Source organism: Vicia villosa, unplaced genomic scaffold, assembly GCF_029867415.1.
Source record: "Vicia villosa cultivar HV-30 ecotype Madison, WI unplaced genomic scaffold, Vvil1.0 ctg.004817F_1_1, whole genome shotgun sequence".
Taxonomy (NCBI): Eukaryota; Viridiplantae; Streptophyta; class Magnoliopsida; order Fabales; family Fabaceae; genus Vicia; species Vicia villosa.
The window spans coordinates 67,083-83,286 of record NW_026706518.1 but is presented as its reverse complement, the minus strand read 5'-3'; the positions used below and the strand labels follow the sequence as shown (position 1 = coordinate 83,286).

The window sequence follows — 16,204 nt, the reverse complement described above, 5'->3', positions numbered from 1 at the left end:
TTTGTCACATTTGAGTATTTTGGTAAATAAATAATGAATGATAAAATAATTTTTGTTTTTGACAAAATGAACAATAAAATGATATTAAGGTAAAAATTTGGTTGATTACCCATCGTCAGATAACACAATGATATTTAATCTCTTCTTAAAAACAAAAAAAAATTCTCTTCCGATATTAGTGATTATTGAAGGATCTAGTTGAAAATATTTAAAAAATTTAGCAGTATTTCATTACCGGATCCAGATCACATCTAAATCTTTTTCGTAGTACTTTTTAAATTTAAATTTTTTAATTAAATAATTTGAGCGTGGTTCCAAATGAATTTAAAATTAAGTACTTCATTCTTGGATTTAATATTTCATATTTTTTTTATAAAAAGAATAACTATTACGAAATGCACATAGTTATGAACATTGTTAAATATTATATGAATAAAAAACTATTTAGTAAAACAATATATAAGTCATAAAAGTAAGAAAACCATATATATCAAATTAAACACATATAGTAGAAATTGTCCATTTTATTTGACAATGATATATTATGTTAACATGCATGGCCTTTAGGGACCTTACGACCACATAAATTAAGTAAAATTTCTATGGGAATATTAATGTTTATTCCCAAAATATCAGCTTTGACTGCTGCACAAATGCACAAATGTGCCTCAACATCGATAAGACCAGCAATGAGGGAGCAACATGGCTTGGCTTGTGGAGCACCAATTATAATAGACAGCAAATCTTTCACCACATTCACACAAACACTTAAATCAGGACAATGCTTCGATTGTGAAGCAATTGGCACATGAGCAGAGCAAAGAGTGGCAAAGAAGAGAGTGGCAATGATAATGGATGCAACACTCTTTGAACCCATTTTCAAGTGTTTAATTTTATTTGTGTGATTTAGTGAAGATAGAAGACATTATTTATAGGAAAAATAATGGGATGCAAAATTCTTTGAAGACTTTTTTTAATTGTTTTTTCATTAGTTAACGCATTATTTTTTCCTTAACTAGTATGTTTATAATACATAATATATAATAGACTAGTATACTTTATAGTTTTTTTTCTTTCTTTTTTTAATCAAAGAGGAAGGCTAGAGGCTATTTTTTCCCTATATTTTTTATAACTATTTGTTATAAATATCAACCATTTATTTAGATTAATACATTATTATTTATTAATATAATAATTTAAAAAGGGATATTATAAATTAATTTTTAGAATAAATAAACTGCATAGAATATTTTAAATAATTGATTTATAAGTGCCAGTCATTTGTTTATATTAAAAAACTATGAAAAATACAAAAAAAAATGTCATTGTTATAGGTCAAACATTGGACTCACCATTTATATCTCAACTAACGTTGGACTAACACACGTATCTAGAAGTATTTGTGGCGCTGTTTTGATCGATTTTGAACAGAAAATTCATATAATCAGAAAAAATTGTTTGTTGTTCGGTTTTACTTTGAATGACTAATTAAAAATTTGAACCAATATAATTCAATTTTATGCGGTTTAATTTAGATCGATTTTTTGATATCAAAATTACAAATTATAAATGTTTGTATTAAAAATAATATAGTAAAATAAGTTAATTTACATTTTTGGTTCTCTGATTTTACCTGATTCACGAAATTAGTCCTCTGTTTTAAATTTAAATCGTTTTGGTCTTCTTCATCATATTGTTTCATAGAAAATCGATGGAATGTTCGTTTTTTAACTTATCTTTTTTCTATAAAGTTCGACAATAAATTTATATACGATGATTTGTCATATTATACAAGTAACTTATCATCAACAAAATGGAAACATCATTAATTCTAAGTGCAAATCATTGAATTTCGATAAAAAATTTATTAAAAATATCAAAGTGAAATGTAAAATTAATAATTTTTTAATGGCAAATGCCAATAGATAATAGATTAGTATTATATATTTCTTTTTTTTTTTTTTGGTTAGAGTTTGAACTCATAAGTCTTAACTCCTTTTAATAAAGTTTCAAGGACATATTATATTCACAATTTAAAAGGAATTTTGATGTTTTTTAAATTTTTTTTTATTAGTCAATTTATTATTATTATTTTCTTTAGCTTGTAAATTTATTATACATAGTAAAAAAATTATGACTTATAGTTATTTTATATATAATGATTTAAGACTATTTGCACCAAACAAAATTATATATGACTATAATAATTCAATAAGAAATGTAATAAATTATATTTTATAATAAGTAAAGTGTATTTCATTTTTTTTATAAAATTTTGTATTTATATTAATAATTATGAAAATTATAAAGAAATATTATTGCATTGACGTTGAACCAAGAGTTTACACTCGTATATCTCAACTAACATAAATTAATTGAACTATCCCACTAACCATGCACATATTATTAAATTTCATTGAAATTTAAAACTTAAATAAAAATATTTAAAGTTAAATAAAAAATTAATTATTCTTTTAATGGTAAAAGTCAATAATCGTTATATTAATATTATTTTTTCTTCATTCAGGAATTCATAACCCTTAACTCCATCAAGACTCAAGGACATAATTTATAGCCAAATTAAAAGAATTTTGATGTTATTTTTAAATTACTTTTTTATTGGTCAAAGTATTATTTATCTTTAGTTTGTAAATTTATTATACATAGTAGATAAAATGTTAGTATGATTTATGAGACAAGATCAAATGACATCAAATTGTTAAATTAAACAACATGACATTTCTGATAACTCTTCATCCCATGTTCGTATAATAAAATATACAGTTGGATTGAAAGTTATTATCATATAGATCATGTCTATGAATTTTACATCAATCAAATATCATTTGATATGTTAAAAAGAATGACTAAAATTAAAAGTTTTCATGAAATTTTGTATGATGTTAGTTTTTATGCATCTCGTTGACATGTCAGATAATTTTCGATTGGTTCAATTTCATAGACATGATCCATATGATAATAGTTTTCAATCTAGCAGTGAATTTTATTATACAAACATGAAGTAAAGAGTTATCAGAAGTGTCATGTTACTAAGTTTGACACTTTGGTGTCATTTGATCATGTCCCATGATTTATAATTATTTATTGAGGATAGTCTTTAAGGGTCTGTTTGGTGCGCAGGATAAAAGACATGATATGATATTTGTGTCATATCATATCTCAATCTAGTGTTTGATGACACAATAAGATATATAAATGAATCCTAAAACTTATTTTATCATGTCTCTCTAGTTCAACTTGTTACCCTGAATATGGAATAGATTATAATTCGACATGATAGCATAAGAAATTAGTTTACTAATTTATCCGCGTAAAATATAATTTAAAATAAAAATTAATATGATAAAATATAAATAAATATTAATTTGATATTAAATTAAAAAATGTTAATAAATAACTTTTAAAAAATATGTATGAGTTTTTCATATGGGTGATTTTATAATTTTATATAATATAAAATAGTTAAAAGCTAATTAATAAATTGAAATATTTAAAAATATACTAATTATTAACATTTTAAAAATATGAATACTAATTTATTTTTTATCAAATTAAATAAATTTTTTGCAAGGATAGTTTTGTCATTTATATATTATATATACATATATCTATTTTACTTATATATCATTATATATATATATATATATATATATATATATATATATATATATATATATATATATATATATATATATATATATATATATATATATATATATATATATATATATATATATATATTACTTATCTATCAATACATATATACAATAAATTTTTCTTTTAAATTAATTAAATATATATTAAATTTTAAAATATTTTACAAAATAAGTTTTAAAAAATATAGTTGTTTTACAAGGATAAATCTATCATTCATATATATTTACTCCAAGAGTAAGTGTAGAAGAGTTACTCTAAATTTTAACTATTTTTTGTTTTTGTAAGCAAGCAATTCATTAATGAAGGAGAACCCAAGTTCTCAACCGAACTTACAAAAAAGCAAAAGGGGCGACAAACGAAACGCCCCGAGAAGAAATTAACCTCCAATTACAACTTAAGAAAAGAAAAGCAAAGGATCTTTGCTAAAATTATAAAAGTCACATTTGGGAAGGCTAATTTTTCCTATGGCCAACCATTTCCATGCCGTAATATATATACATTTGGGAAGGCTAAATTTTAACTATTGATTATCATTAATCTAACGGCATTAATTAATTTTTTATATAAAAAAATATTTTCAAAAATAATTAGATTAAATGATCAATTAAAACCGTTCGATTAATGAAAATCAATGGTGAAAGATTTGGAGTAGTCTTTCGTGGGAATCGAACCTTGTCCCCTTCACTAGTAAAGTTTTTGCCTATCATAAGAATCGAACCCTGTACCTGGGGTTCAAGTACATGTTCATTCCATTATCACTACCACTTGAGCCCAGGCCCCTGGCAAGGCAATCCCGACACTACTGCCTTTCGTGGGAATCGAACCCTGTACCCTGGGGTTCAAATACATGTTCATTTTATTCCCACTACCACTTGAGCCCGGGCCTTTCACAAGGCAATCCTGGCACTGCCACCTCACGAACTTCTCTATCCCTCTCCTTAGTAAATTGTTTCATACTTCAGATAAGTTCGTGTAAATTGTTTCTTCTATATGCACTAAAACGTGTATTAGGGTTGATTCATGGACTTATTCACCAAGTTACAAGGTGTGCACCGTTTAAGGTTTCGACTGAAGACCATCGAGATGGGGTTTGTCGTTCGTGGTGTTTGAGTTGATTAAGGTTAATTGAATTTCATGTTGAGGTTTCAATAGCTACGCTTCAAGTATTATCCTCTTCAAGAATTCCTCTAGGCCCTATTGTTTTGTTGGGTCGAAGTACAGTGCAAGTTGTGGCGAAAGAGATAAACTTATGGATCCATTTTATGCAAGGGATGTTAGCTCTTTCATTTGCTTATGGTTTGTAACGTGAATTGACTTGGATTAGTGATTGAATTTGAAGGTTCAGTAAGAACGTAAGATGATTTGAGGTGGTAAAGTTGATTCAAGGGGTTCCATAAAGTAACATTAGTGTTCAAGACTAGTTGATGAGATCAAGGTCCTCAAACATAATTTGGTTCGTAATTGAAAGGATAATTCTTGAGATTTGGATGTTGGTTCAAGGATAATGGATACATGATTAATCTTGATTCAATTTCTTGTGAAAGTAAAAGATTCAAATTGGAAGGGAAACTACTTTGAGTAAGTGGAATTATTTATTTGAATTTGAACAACAAGTTGAAAATAGTCATTCGAAATTCAACTTAAATCATTCAAATTGCTTGCAAGATACATTACAATTCAAACTCATTACATAATTTAGTACCAAATATCCATTCAAAATTACATTCTGATACCCCAAATTACATTCATTCAAATACCGTTTCAAAGTCCTTTACAAAAAAAGATATTACAAAAAAAACCCGAGTTAACACAATAGAATCGAATCCAGCCTTGTGACTCTGAGCCGGTGGAACCGCAAATCTGCAACCATAGCTCAGTTTACCGACACAAAAGAGCAACAACGGTTCACCTGCATTATAAACCAGACAGACACATTATGTTAGACGATAAGGTGGGTCTAGAGGGGGGTGAATAGACCACCGTTTTCAAATTTTACAAAATATTTGTGTTTAAAACTTTGTTGCCCTGGAAACAAACAAATCGTCTAGAACGATCAAGCTATTGGATGTCGGATATGCATGGACAAAACCAGATGAAAAACTAATGAAACGAAATTGTGCACTTCAACGTAATTACCAATTTGTTAATCTACACACAGTATGTAATTACTCACAATCAACTGTTTAACAAAAAACTTAGCAAAAGTTGTGTTTGGAATTTTATCAAACACTTGGTCAGCGCTTTTCACCAAGTTTCAACTTTTGATCAAATATGAATTTTACCACAAACAAATATGAAAAGATAAAGCGAAAAACAGGAAAGAATGCAGTATTTGTTTAGGCAGTTCCCCTTGTCGTCCTCGCGTAGGGTACGTCTGCCCCTAACTCCAAATGGAATTAGGATAGTATGTATTAAATGCAAATTGTTTTAACAAGAGAAGAGTTTACCAATCACCAACTACAATAGTGCAGTAAAATTGAATCTAAACACTTCTCTTCCCTTGATTCAAGTAGAGCCAAGTGATTATCGACGATCCTGATGAATCTCGACCCCGATCCTTCCTTCCCTATTCTCCAGTTGCTGCTAGCTTGTTGAGCGAATCACGGATCCCTCAAACTCTTAAGCACAGTTGGATACTTATGAAGCGAAGCAATCGTTAAAACCCCCCAAATCACACTTGATCTTGGAGGACAAAACCCTAAGGTTTTATTCAAGCAAAACCCACGAACTCTCAACTCGAACAAGAACCGAATCTACCTTCGAACGTTATCAACTCACGTTCCTCACCATGATTGATAAAGATTGTTATGTGTGATTATCAATCGATGAGTGAAAGGTTGAAGATGATGAGAGCTTTGTGTCAATTTTCACTTTTCTTGTTGTTGAGACAAAACTACAATGATTTTCTTTTATTCCAAGAACAGCAACAGCAAAATAAATAGCAGAATTTCTGAATTTCGTAGCGACAGGTCGACCTGAGAAATGAGAGGCTCGACCTGTTCAAACCCGTGGTTCCAGCAGCTTGCCAAAATCATATCCATGCGCCGACCTATGCTTCATGTGCATCGACATATTATCTTCATGAGTCGACCTAAGGTTCGACCTGTTCAAACCCGTGGTTTCCTCAATTGTCCATACGTCGACCTAAACAGGGCCATGCGTCGATGCACACTGTCCTAACAAGTTTTCCAGAATAGTCGACCTGAGGGTCGACTTGATCAAACCCGTGATTTACTTAAAATTCCATGCGTCGACCTTCTTGTAGGTCGACCTGAAGACCTCAAAAAGCCAAAAGCCTGAGTCTTTCACTATGTGAGTCGACTCACACCCTGCGTAGGTCGACCTATAACCTTTGAACCTTCAAATTTGCTGGCTTTGAGAATATTGAAGCTTCCTATTTTGCATGGTTGACTTGAGACACATCCAATCTTTAATAGCAAGTTTTGACATCACTTAAAACACACCTTGCACTCACACATTAGACCAAATGGATATCAAACCCGGCTCAAAGAAACTGAATAAAATCGGTTCACAAAAAAAAAATCAGGTTCAGCACAATAACTTTAACAGAAGAGAGATAACACACATTCATAACAGAAACTGAGAGGGGAAGAATTTGTAACAGAATTGGAGAGAGGATTCACATAACATAGAAAAAAAGCATAATAGAAAGACTAACCTCATAACAAAATCGGTAACAAACTTTGGAGGACTACTCAATCGTTCTCCTCTCCCCAATCTTCAATTATCTCTTCACGAACTCATTCTTCATCACCATTAACACTCTGCAACCTTTCTCCAATTCTTCATCCATCTTCTTTATCTTCTCCAAATTTTTAATCTTCTGGAATTCACAGACCATGATTCTTCATCACATACCATCATTGAACCTTCTTCATCATCTCTGCATCTTCTCCCGAATCTTCATCCATCCATGTTTCATCATCTTCAATTCTCCAACCTTGAACACTCTCTAATTTTCTTCATCATCGAAGAAACTCATAACTGAAATGGAACAGAAAAACTGAGGGGAATATCATACCGCAATTTTAGACCCGCATCTTATGTGTCCATTCCCATTTCATATAAAAAAAATAAAAAAATATGTATGTGTTCATCTTTGCGCATTTTTGGTCGTTTACCATTTAATAGTATTTTCATGTATTTCTACTAATCTTGTATGATTTTACAATTTTAATATTAATTTAATTTAATTGAATTTCTATTAAAATTTGAAATCAATTTTCTTTTGTTTTTATTGTGTTGTCATTTTCTTTTAGGTGCAAATATAAAGGAGAGATCCAAATTCAATTCAATCAAAAAGGGCCCTTTATCAATTCATTTGCTAAAAGCCCATGTCATCTTTTTTATTCTTTTGGTCCAAGCTTCAATTGAAAGCCCAACAATAATGTGACCCATGTTATTTTTCAAGACTTAAGCCAATTCATGAAGTGTATGTGGGACCAGGCATTACACGCTTCAGCAAAGCAAGCTTGAGAATTTTTTTCAAGTTAATCCTTCATGACAGAAACGACAAAAAGAAGATGCAGATGATTTCTTCAGCTTTCACATGATACAAAACGCTGAGTTTCATCATCATCACGCCTTGATCATTTCCCTTCACACACTTGAACAGAAAATTACACATGTTTTTCATCTTCAATTCACCTATAAATAAGACCTCGATCTGATTGAAAAGGGGAGGAGAAAAATGTAGAGTTACTCTCCCAAATTGAAATTCAAACTCTCCTCCAAATTCATAAACTCAAAACTCTGCTCAAATTCTCCATAATCTTCATTCAGTTTCCAAAAACCTGCAATAAACAGATCCAAACTCATACATACCACCACCTTCATAACACCATTACCTCTTCTTCCCCTAAACCATTCATAACCTTCCGCTCATATGTTCACCTCAGCTTCACACTAAACAACCTTCATACACAATTTCATACCAAACAGCCTTCTAAACTCAGTAAAAGCAAAATCATAACACATTTCCATTATACAAAACCATACGCAAAAACTTTTATTAGTAACCTTCATTCCATGTCCTCAACCCGTAGAATCCGTGAGAATCTTCATCTATATCACAAAATTCACCAACCATTTCTGTAGATTCAAAAGAAATCAGAAATACGCATCACAAAACTTTAACCGATTCAAAACGTCAGCTTCAACGCACATTCAACCATAACAAATCTGCCTCAACAAAAAAAAGATTAAACCGCAGCAATTTCAACAACAAAAATGCAACTGAACCGAATCATCGCAACCTCGCATCATCATCATCATCATCACGACTTCGTCAACAACAATAACTCAGCAAGCCTCCGAAAACCACCGTCGAACCTTCTAAGCAAGAGATTGTTTGAGAAACAGAGAGAGATACGAGTGATTGCTATTGTTGCTCGTTTGAATCATCGAACAGAGAAAGTGAGAGCGAGAAAATGAGTAAAAAATGTGAACAGGGAAGAGAGAGGAAGGAGAATGGCCGTTGGAGAAAGTGAGAGGCAGATCAACCTTTTTCTTTAGGGTGTTTTTGGTTCAAATGAGGGGGAGGGGAGGGGAGGGATTTTAATGGAGGGGAGGGGGAGGTGAGGGCAGGTGAGGGGATTTTTTTAATCAGATAAGTATTTGGTTCAAACGAGAGGAGGGGAGGGGAAGAGAGGCATTTTAATTAAAAATATGTTTGGTTCAGAAGGGGAGGGGAGGGGTTTTATTAATAATTTACATTTTTATCCTTATTATCTTATATAAGTGATACAATATGATATTCAAATGTGAAAAATCTATACAAATTTTTTTGTTAGTAAAATTTCTAACATTGAGCGACTAAAAAGTTATAATTTATTACATAACGTTAAAAATTTGAGTTCACTTAATTCGAATAAAATGTTCAAAAACAAATTAAACTATATGTTGATAACAACTTTGAAATCGTAATGAATTATTTAACACATAAAATAATTTAGTATTAAATATAAATGGTTTAAATTTTTTAATAAAATAAATTAATTAATTAAAATGAAAATTTTAAAATTTGATATAAAAGAAAATATGATAGGATACATAACAAAATTAGAAAAAAACATAAATAAACAAAAAAGAGTTATAAAAAAAATCAAAAAAGTGAAATGATTATGATTTATATTAAGTTGATAGAAGCAATCGAGAAAAATCACACAGAAGAGAGCAATAATACAAAATAAAATGAATAATTTTAAAATATTAAAATTAAACTGAGGATACTATGGTAATTATAATAATTTTTAAAATATTAAAGTTGAGATTCCCTCCCCTCCCCTCCAAATCCCTCCGATTTGGAGGAACGCAAAAAGTGTGTTTTGGAGGGGTTTTGCTCCCCTCCCCTTCCCTCCCCTCCCCTCCCCTCCCCTCCCCTCCATCTACCCCGAACCAAACACACCCTTAGGGTTTGATTTGTTTTGGTCTCAGCTTGGGCTAAAATGAAGTTAGGCCCAACAAATTTATTGAACACACCCCAGCGATCAGTTACACCCCTTTCCTTTGTTTTTTAATAATTTTTTGTTATTAGTTTTATTTTAATTGATATATATATATATATATATATATATATATATATATATATATATATATTAATTTTCAAAGCTAAAAAAAATGTTAGTATTAGTTTTTATTATAATATATCAAAAATATCAAAAAAAAGTAGTTTTAATTCTTCTTTTTATTTAATACTTGATGATCCATTTGGTGAGAGTTTTTTGATTTTTTTTCTTCATTATATCTCTCTTCTCCTACTCCATTCTTTTTTCTTGGAATCACAAGTGTAGAGGTCTAATTCCTCTCTAATGTCAATGGACTTAGGGCGTCGATAGGATGAGAATCTGAATCTGCAATATTAAGTGATTGAACTTAGAGATGGAAAGAGCTTTTGAATGTGGTTCCATCTTTCACTTCTTTTTATTTTGGTCGATGAAAATCTTCAACATCATGTGAATTCTTTTGGATTCTTGATGAAGACAAGACCACGACCTATTTTCTTTTCGTGTGACATTGCTTTCGGAGAACGATCTACATATCGTTTTCTAGCCTGCGTTAGCACAAAGATTGTTGACCGGCCTCGTTGTAGAGTTATTTCTACATAAATCACTTGGCGATCTGCTTAACATAGTGCAACATTGTCCCTAAATCGAAAAAGATCCAATATGGGAGAGAATTGTATGCGGTTGATTTAAGACTTATGATAGTTTATCGTGTAGTCGCTATGATTTTATCAAGCTTCTGATAAACTTTCATTGAATTTAAGTCCGAGATCATCCTTCACTCACCATCGATCTTCATTACTTACACTTTGATGATATACTTGACAAGTTTCAAGATGGTCATCTTTAACAATTAACAATTAACTTTAATTTCCGCACTTTATTATATTGTTCTTTATATTCCTCGCTTTATGCTTTATTTTATCATTCATCATGTTTATGTTTTCGCTATTTTCTCGTTGTCTATTTGGACGCTTTGTTTATATTTTCGCTATTTTCTCTTTGTCTATTTGGACGCTTTATTTCCGTCATTTTCTTTTTGTCCATTTGGACCATACTCTATTTTTGTGCTAAAACACTAATAAACAATTCAAATCATAAAAAAACACCTAAGGCTCTCTATGGACTATTGGTTACTATCTCGAGCGCTTTTGGAGATTTGGACTTGTTGGACTTAGTACCTATGGACCCTATTACTCTGTTGTTATTCTATCTGGCATTGGGTTGTTGTTTGTTTGTCTGTGCAGGTATTTCCTCAAGAGTCCTTGATGGTTAATTCCAAGGCGTTGAGATAAGGATTTTACCCAAAAACAGTCGTTACTCTGCCCAATTTTCGTTAGAATTTTATTGTGCTTAATGAAAAGTGGTTATAAAGATAATAAGTTCATCTGGATCCCCAAGTGGTAATGCGTCGGTTTAATGTTGGTAGTCCAAAGGATAGGAAATCTACCTTGACTCTTAATGTCAAGTGTTGGCTTCTTTTTGGTTAGATCGTTCTTTCCTTAGCTTTTATTTTATGCACTAGGATAGCCTCTTCATCTCCTCCCCTTCTTAGATTTTCAAAATCTTCTCCCTTTTTCAAAAAAATTTCTTATGTTTGTAAAACCTTTTTATATCTTTCTTAAAAATATCTTTTGCCCTTAGTGGCTTTTCTTTCAAAGTTTAGACACGATTAATTGTTGTAGTTAGTTGCGATATCCCACGATTTTGAAATTGATTGATATAATGAGATATTTTCCACGTGAGAGAGTTAGAGGCATACTCGTTGATTTTCATTCGAGTTGGAGCCATTCTTTCATTTGTGATGCAAAGAACTTATTTGTTCTCATGCTCAAGATTAATAGCTAAGTATTTCTCTCCGACGACGATAAGGTGTTTACTCCTTTTAAAACATATTCTCTTTTAAGTGGAACTACATTAGCTCTGACTTCTCGATTGCACAGAGGAAGTATGTAGGCACAAGATGTAATGTCTTGTCGAGCTTATTTTTAAAAAAATTAAACAAACATTTCTTTTGCACACATAAACACAGATTTTCAAAAAGGTTCCTGTGGAGTACCACAGATATGAGGGGTGCTTAAAACCTTCCCCTTGTATAATTAACACACGTATCTAAGATCTCTTTTTGTTTTAAAAAAACAAACTTTGGGTTTTATTTCGTTCTTTTCCCATTTCCTTTGGAAACTATAAAGCGCGGCGACGACTTTCACTGAAATAATAAGTCAAGTCAGTTAATGACTTTGATATCAGATTTTCCCCGCTACAGAAAAATGGCGACTTCACTGGGGAAATAGTCCTCTAAGTGTGTTACGCCTATTTTTGTTTATCTGTGTATATTATTATTTGTATATATTATTGTGTGCTTTGTCTGCTTTGGTTGTTCTTTTTTATTTGGGTGCTTGGTGGTTCCTCTGTGTGAGATAAGTCCTATACCCGGACTTGAGTGTACATTAAGATAGGCGGTCGTATAGTCATTTTTGCTTATGTGGAGTTATTCCTTCGTGAGTTGACTTGAGATCCACCACTCAGTGGAGAATGGCTTGGTTAAAGGTGATAGTGTTGAACGAGTCAGTCGTGAAAGCATTGTTACTTTTAGTCAGATCTGTAAAGTTGAGGACCTTAGAACCCCTTAACCCATCTTAGCCTTTTAGGACGTAGTGCAGAGACTAGTTGAGTGTAGGCCTAATTGGTTGTCACGTGATACTACACTCGGGCGAGTTTCTCTTTAGAATATTGTTGGTTGGTGAGTAAATTGCTTAAACCAATAATATTCTAAAGATGGAATGCACACCTTGGGAACTTTTAGAACCCGTTCTACAGGTACAAAAACACCTTAGTACACACCTTATTGTTGGGTATACCCATGGCTCCATGCTCGTGACGTCGAACCTTTGAATCTTGTTTGTGTGATTTTGTGTGACTTTGTGTGCTCTTGATTTTGGTTGTTGCATTCATGCATTCATCCATCCATAAAATAAAATAAAATCCTTTTTCATTTGAGTTTCAAAGAACTTAGAGATTCTCTTTGCAAACATAACGGTTTTTGTGAATATGGATTTTGGAAGGAAAAAAAGAGAAACACTCAGAAATATAGTTTCAAGAATCCTCAATTAAAGAAACTGAGAAAGCTCGGATCTTTAGTGGTCAATCCTTTGGTTTTCAAAGATCGTAATGAAAAGCTTATATCCATTCTGTCTACCAATATCGATCCTAATTCTTTAGGATTCTTCTTTTGTAGATCTGTTTGTAATTAGTAGACAACCCCTTCTGGCAATATCTCGCTTGATAGAAAATCCCTAACAGATTTTAATGGAATATATCATGTCGGTGTTGGTTTATGAATCTCAGACTATTAACATTTCGTAACTCATGTGGAAATTGTGTCATAGGGGCAATGCATGCAGTTACATGATCAAGTAGCAATGTCCCAACAACGATTGAACTTCTCTACCGGAAATGCGACTTTCAATATGAATGAGCAGCAGTTGCAACAGGACTATGCAATGTATTCACAACAGTTTGAACTTTAAACTTTAAAGTTGGCTTTCCAGATGTTCTTAAAATTTGTTCTTATTTTTTGGTTTGTTAATTTGTTTAGTTTGTTCTTATTTTTTAGAATCATATGCTTTGAGTTTCCTATGCACTGAAACACTACTTTGATACTCTCAAATTTTTGCAGGGATAAGTCACAACCTGCTTTTGATTAGGTATTATGTTATTATGCATAAACATGTTTGGCTGTAGTTGTGTAATCATTTTATATTCTTTTTTTCTAAAGTCTATGTTCATAGGCTATTTTTAGTGTTCTTAATTTTATGTCACTTAAATCAAATTTATAAATACCAATTTTTAAGTTGCATTATAGGTTTTGTGAACATGGCAGGAAAGCACATGTAAACTTGACACAAATGGTTGGTGCAAGGTTGGAATTGAAAAATTCCTCTACCAGAACCTGTTACAGCTCTCTCAATAGAACATGATTTCGACATTCGGATGCTGCATTTTTTTATCATTCGGGTTTTGAGGCTTGTGCAGAAATTTGTAGAGCATTGTCGTGTTTATGTTTTTTTAGGTTTGTGGATCTTGCAAAGTTTTTTCGAGTCAACCTTATGTACAGAGTCTATCCAGAGTTGTTTTCGGTGCAAACTCTTTTAGTCTAGGTGATTTTTTTTTTGATGGGAAAAGAACTTTCATTAAGAAACAGCAGCTGGAACACCATGAGGGTCCTCCAAAGATGGATAGACCCCAATCCAAGTCTTAAAACCTACCACATAAACTAATTTAGCCAAATTATGGGCTTGAAAATTACAGTTTCTGCTGTGAAATAAAAGAGAAGAGGAACTAAAACTAGAGAGCATAGATTTAATATCAACAACCACTGGATCCAAAGCTGCACACTTTTGAATATCATTGACACAGTCCACAGCCACCTTTGCATCAGACTTTATCACAATTCTCTCCAACCGTAGCGCCGTTGCCAAATCAAGACCCCACCTGATAGCCATCGCCTCCCCAACTGCAACATCAACTGACACGTTTTCTCTCTTGCAGGCAGATAAGGAGATGTTATGATGAAGATCTTTAATAATGCATCCCATGGTCAAAGTGCCAGGAACAGAAAAACTTGCATCTACATGGATGAAATGGACCTCCTTGTTGCTTTGCACTGGGGCAATACTATCCAGGTTTTCCCGTCTGTTTGCCACGTTCCAATTGTTGAATTCCCCTATGCTAATCACAGCTTCCGCCGCCACTGAGACTGGCAAAGAGACCTTAGCTTGGTATAATTTTGAGTTACGAGCTAGCCAGATTCTATACACCAGGCTGCAGAGGACTTGCGCGCTAAACACGTCTCCACAAGTAAGAAAGCTTAGAAGCCAATCATTGAACTCCAGATGAGAAGGGATTCTATAACTTAGGATTGAGGAAAAACATACAGCCTTGGCAAAGTCACACTCTAAGAATAGATGTTGGACAGATTCCACATCCTTATTGCAGAGAGAACAAGTAGGATCGAGACTGATACCTTTTTTCAGAAGATTATGCTTTGTGGGCAGGATGTTTCTAGCAGTTCTCCAGAGAAAGTTCTTCACTCTTGTGTGGACTGGAATTTTCCATATTTGCTGCCACAACTTCTTGCAAGGAGGACTAGACGGTCCAGGCATCAAAGAATCTTTTACCTGCAGACTAAGATGGTAGGCAGATCTAACCGTATACTCTCCAGACTTTTCAAAGTGCCAAATCATTTTGTCTCTCAAAGGACCTCTTGTCAGGGGAATGCTAACAATCTGGACAGCTTCCTCGTGATCAAAGGCTTGAAAAATTATGTCTCTCTTCCAAATTTTTAAGTCTTCATCAATCAGATCCGCAACCCTGTTATCTTCTGGGAGCATCCTTCTATGTGATTGAACTTTAAATCCAGTACTTGAAGGCAGCCACCTATCCTCATAAACTTTTATCTGGTTGCCATCCCCTATTCTCCATCTCGATCCCTTATGAACTATCTCCCTTGCGCTGAGAATGCTTCTCCATGCATAGCTTGGGGAGAAACCACTACAGCTTTTATCCACTGATGATCTTGGAAAATATCTCCCTTTGAAAACCCTTCCCACTAGAGAACTTTCACATTCCATCAATCTCCAATATTGCTTGCCCAATAGACTCTTATTAAAGTCACTGATGCCATGGAAACCTAATCCGCCACTGTTTTTAGCTTTTGACAATTTATCCCAACTCAACCAATGCACCTTCCTCTCTCCATTTTTAGACCCCCACCAAAATCTTGCCAGCATAGCTTCAATCTCATTACAAATGGTTTCTGGCAGTTTATATCAGCTCATAACATAAGTTGGTATCGCCTGAGCAACTACTTTAATCAGTACTTCCTTACCAGCTCTAGACAAGAATTGTTCCTTCCATCCTTTAATTTTCTTCCACACTCTATCAACTACGAGTGAGAACACTTCCTTCTTCAATCTACCAAATATCACTGGTAAGCCGAG

At 32.6% G+C, this 16,204-nt stretch overlaps 2 protein-coding genes across 2 annotated transcripts; both read right to left on the bottom strand.

Annotated features, from left to right (window-relative positions):
* Window positions 1–547: 547 nt before the first annotated feature.
* On the bottom strand, window positions 548–877 carry LOC131642329 (lipid transfer protein EARLI 1-like). The gene has a single exon (XM_058912594.1). It carries the CDS (start codon window positions 875–877, stop codon window positions 548–550), a length of 330 nt encoding a protein of 109 aa, XP_058768577.1.
* Window positions 878–14,395: 13,518 nt separating this feature from the next.
* Window positions 14,396–15,994, bottom strand: LOC131642328 (uncharacterized). Its single transcript, XM_058912593.1, has one exon. It carries the CDS (start codon window positions 15,992–15,994, stop codon window positions 14,396–14,398), a length of 1,599 nt encoding a protein of 532 aa, XP_058768576.1.
* Window positions 15,995–16,204: the final 210 nt, after the last annotated feature.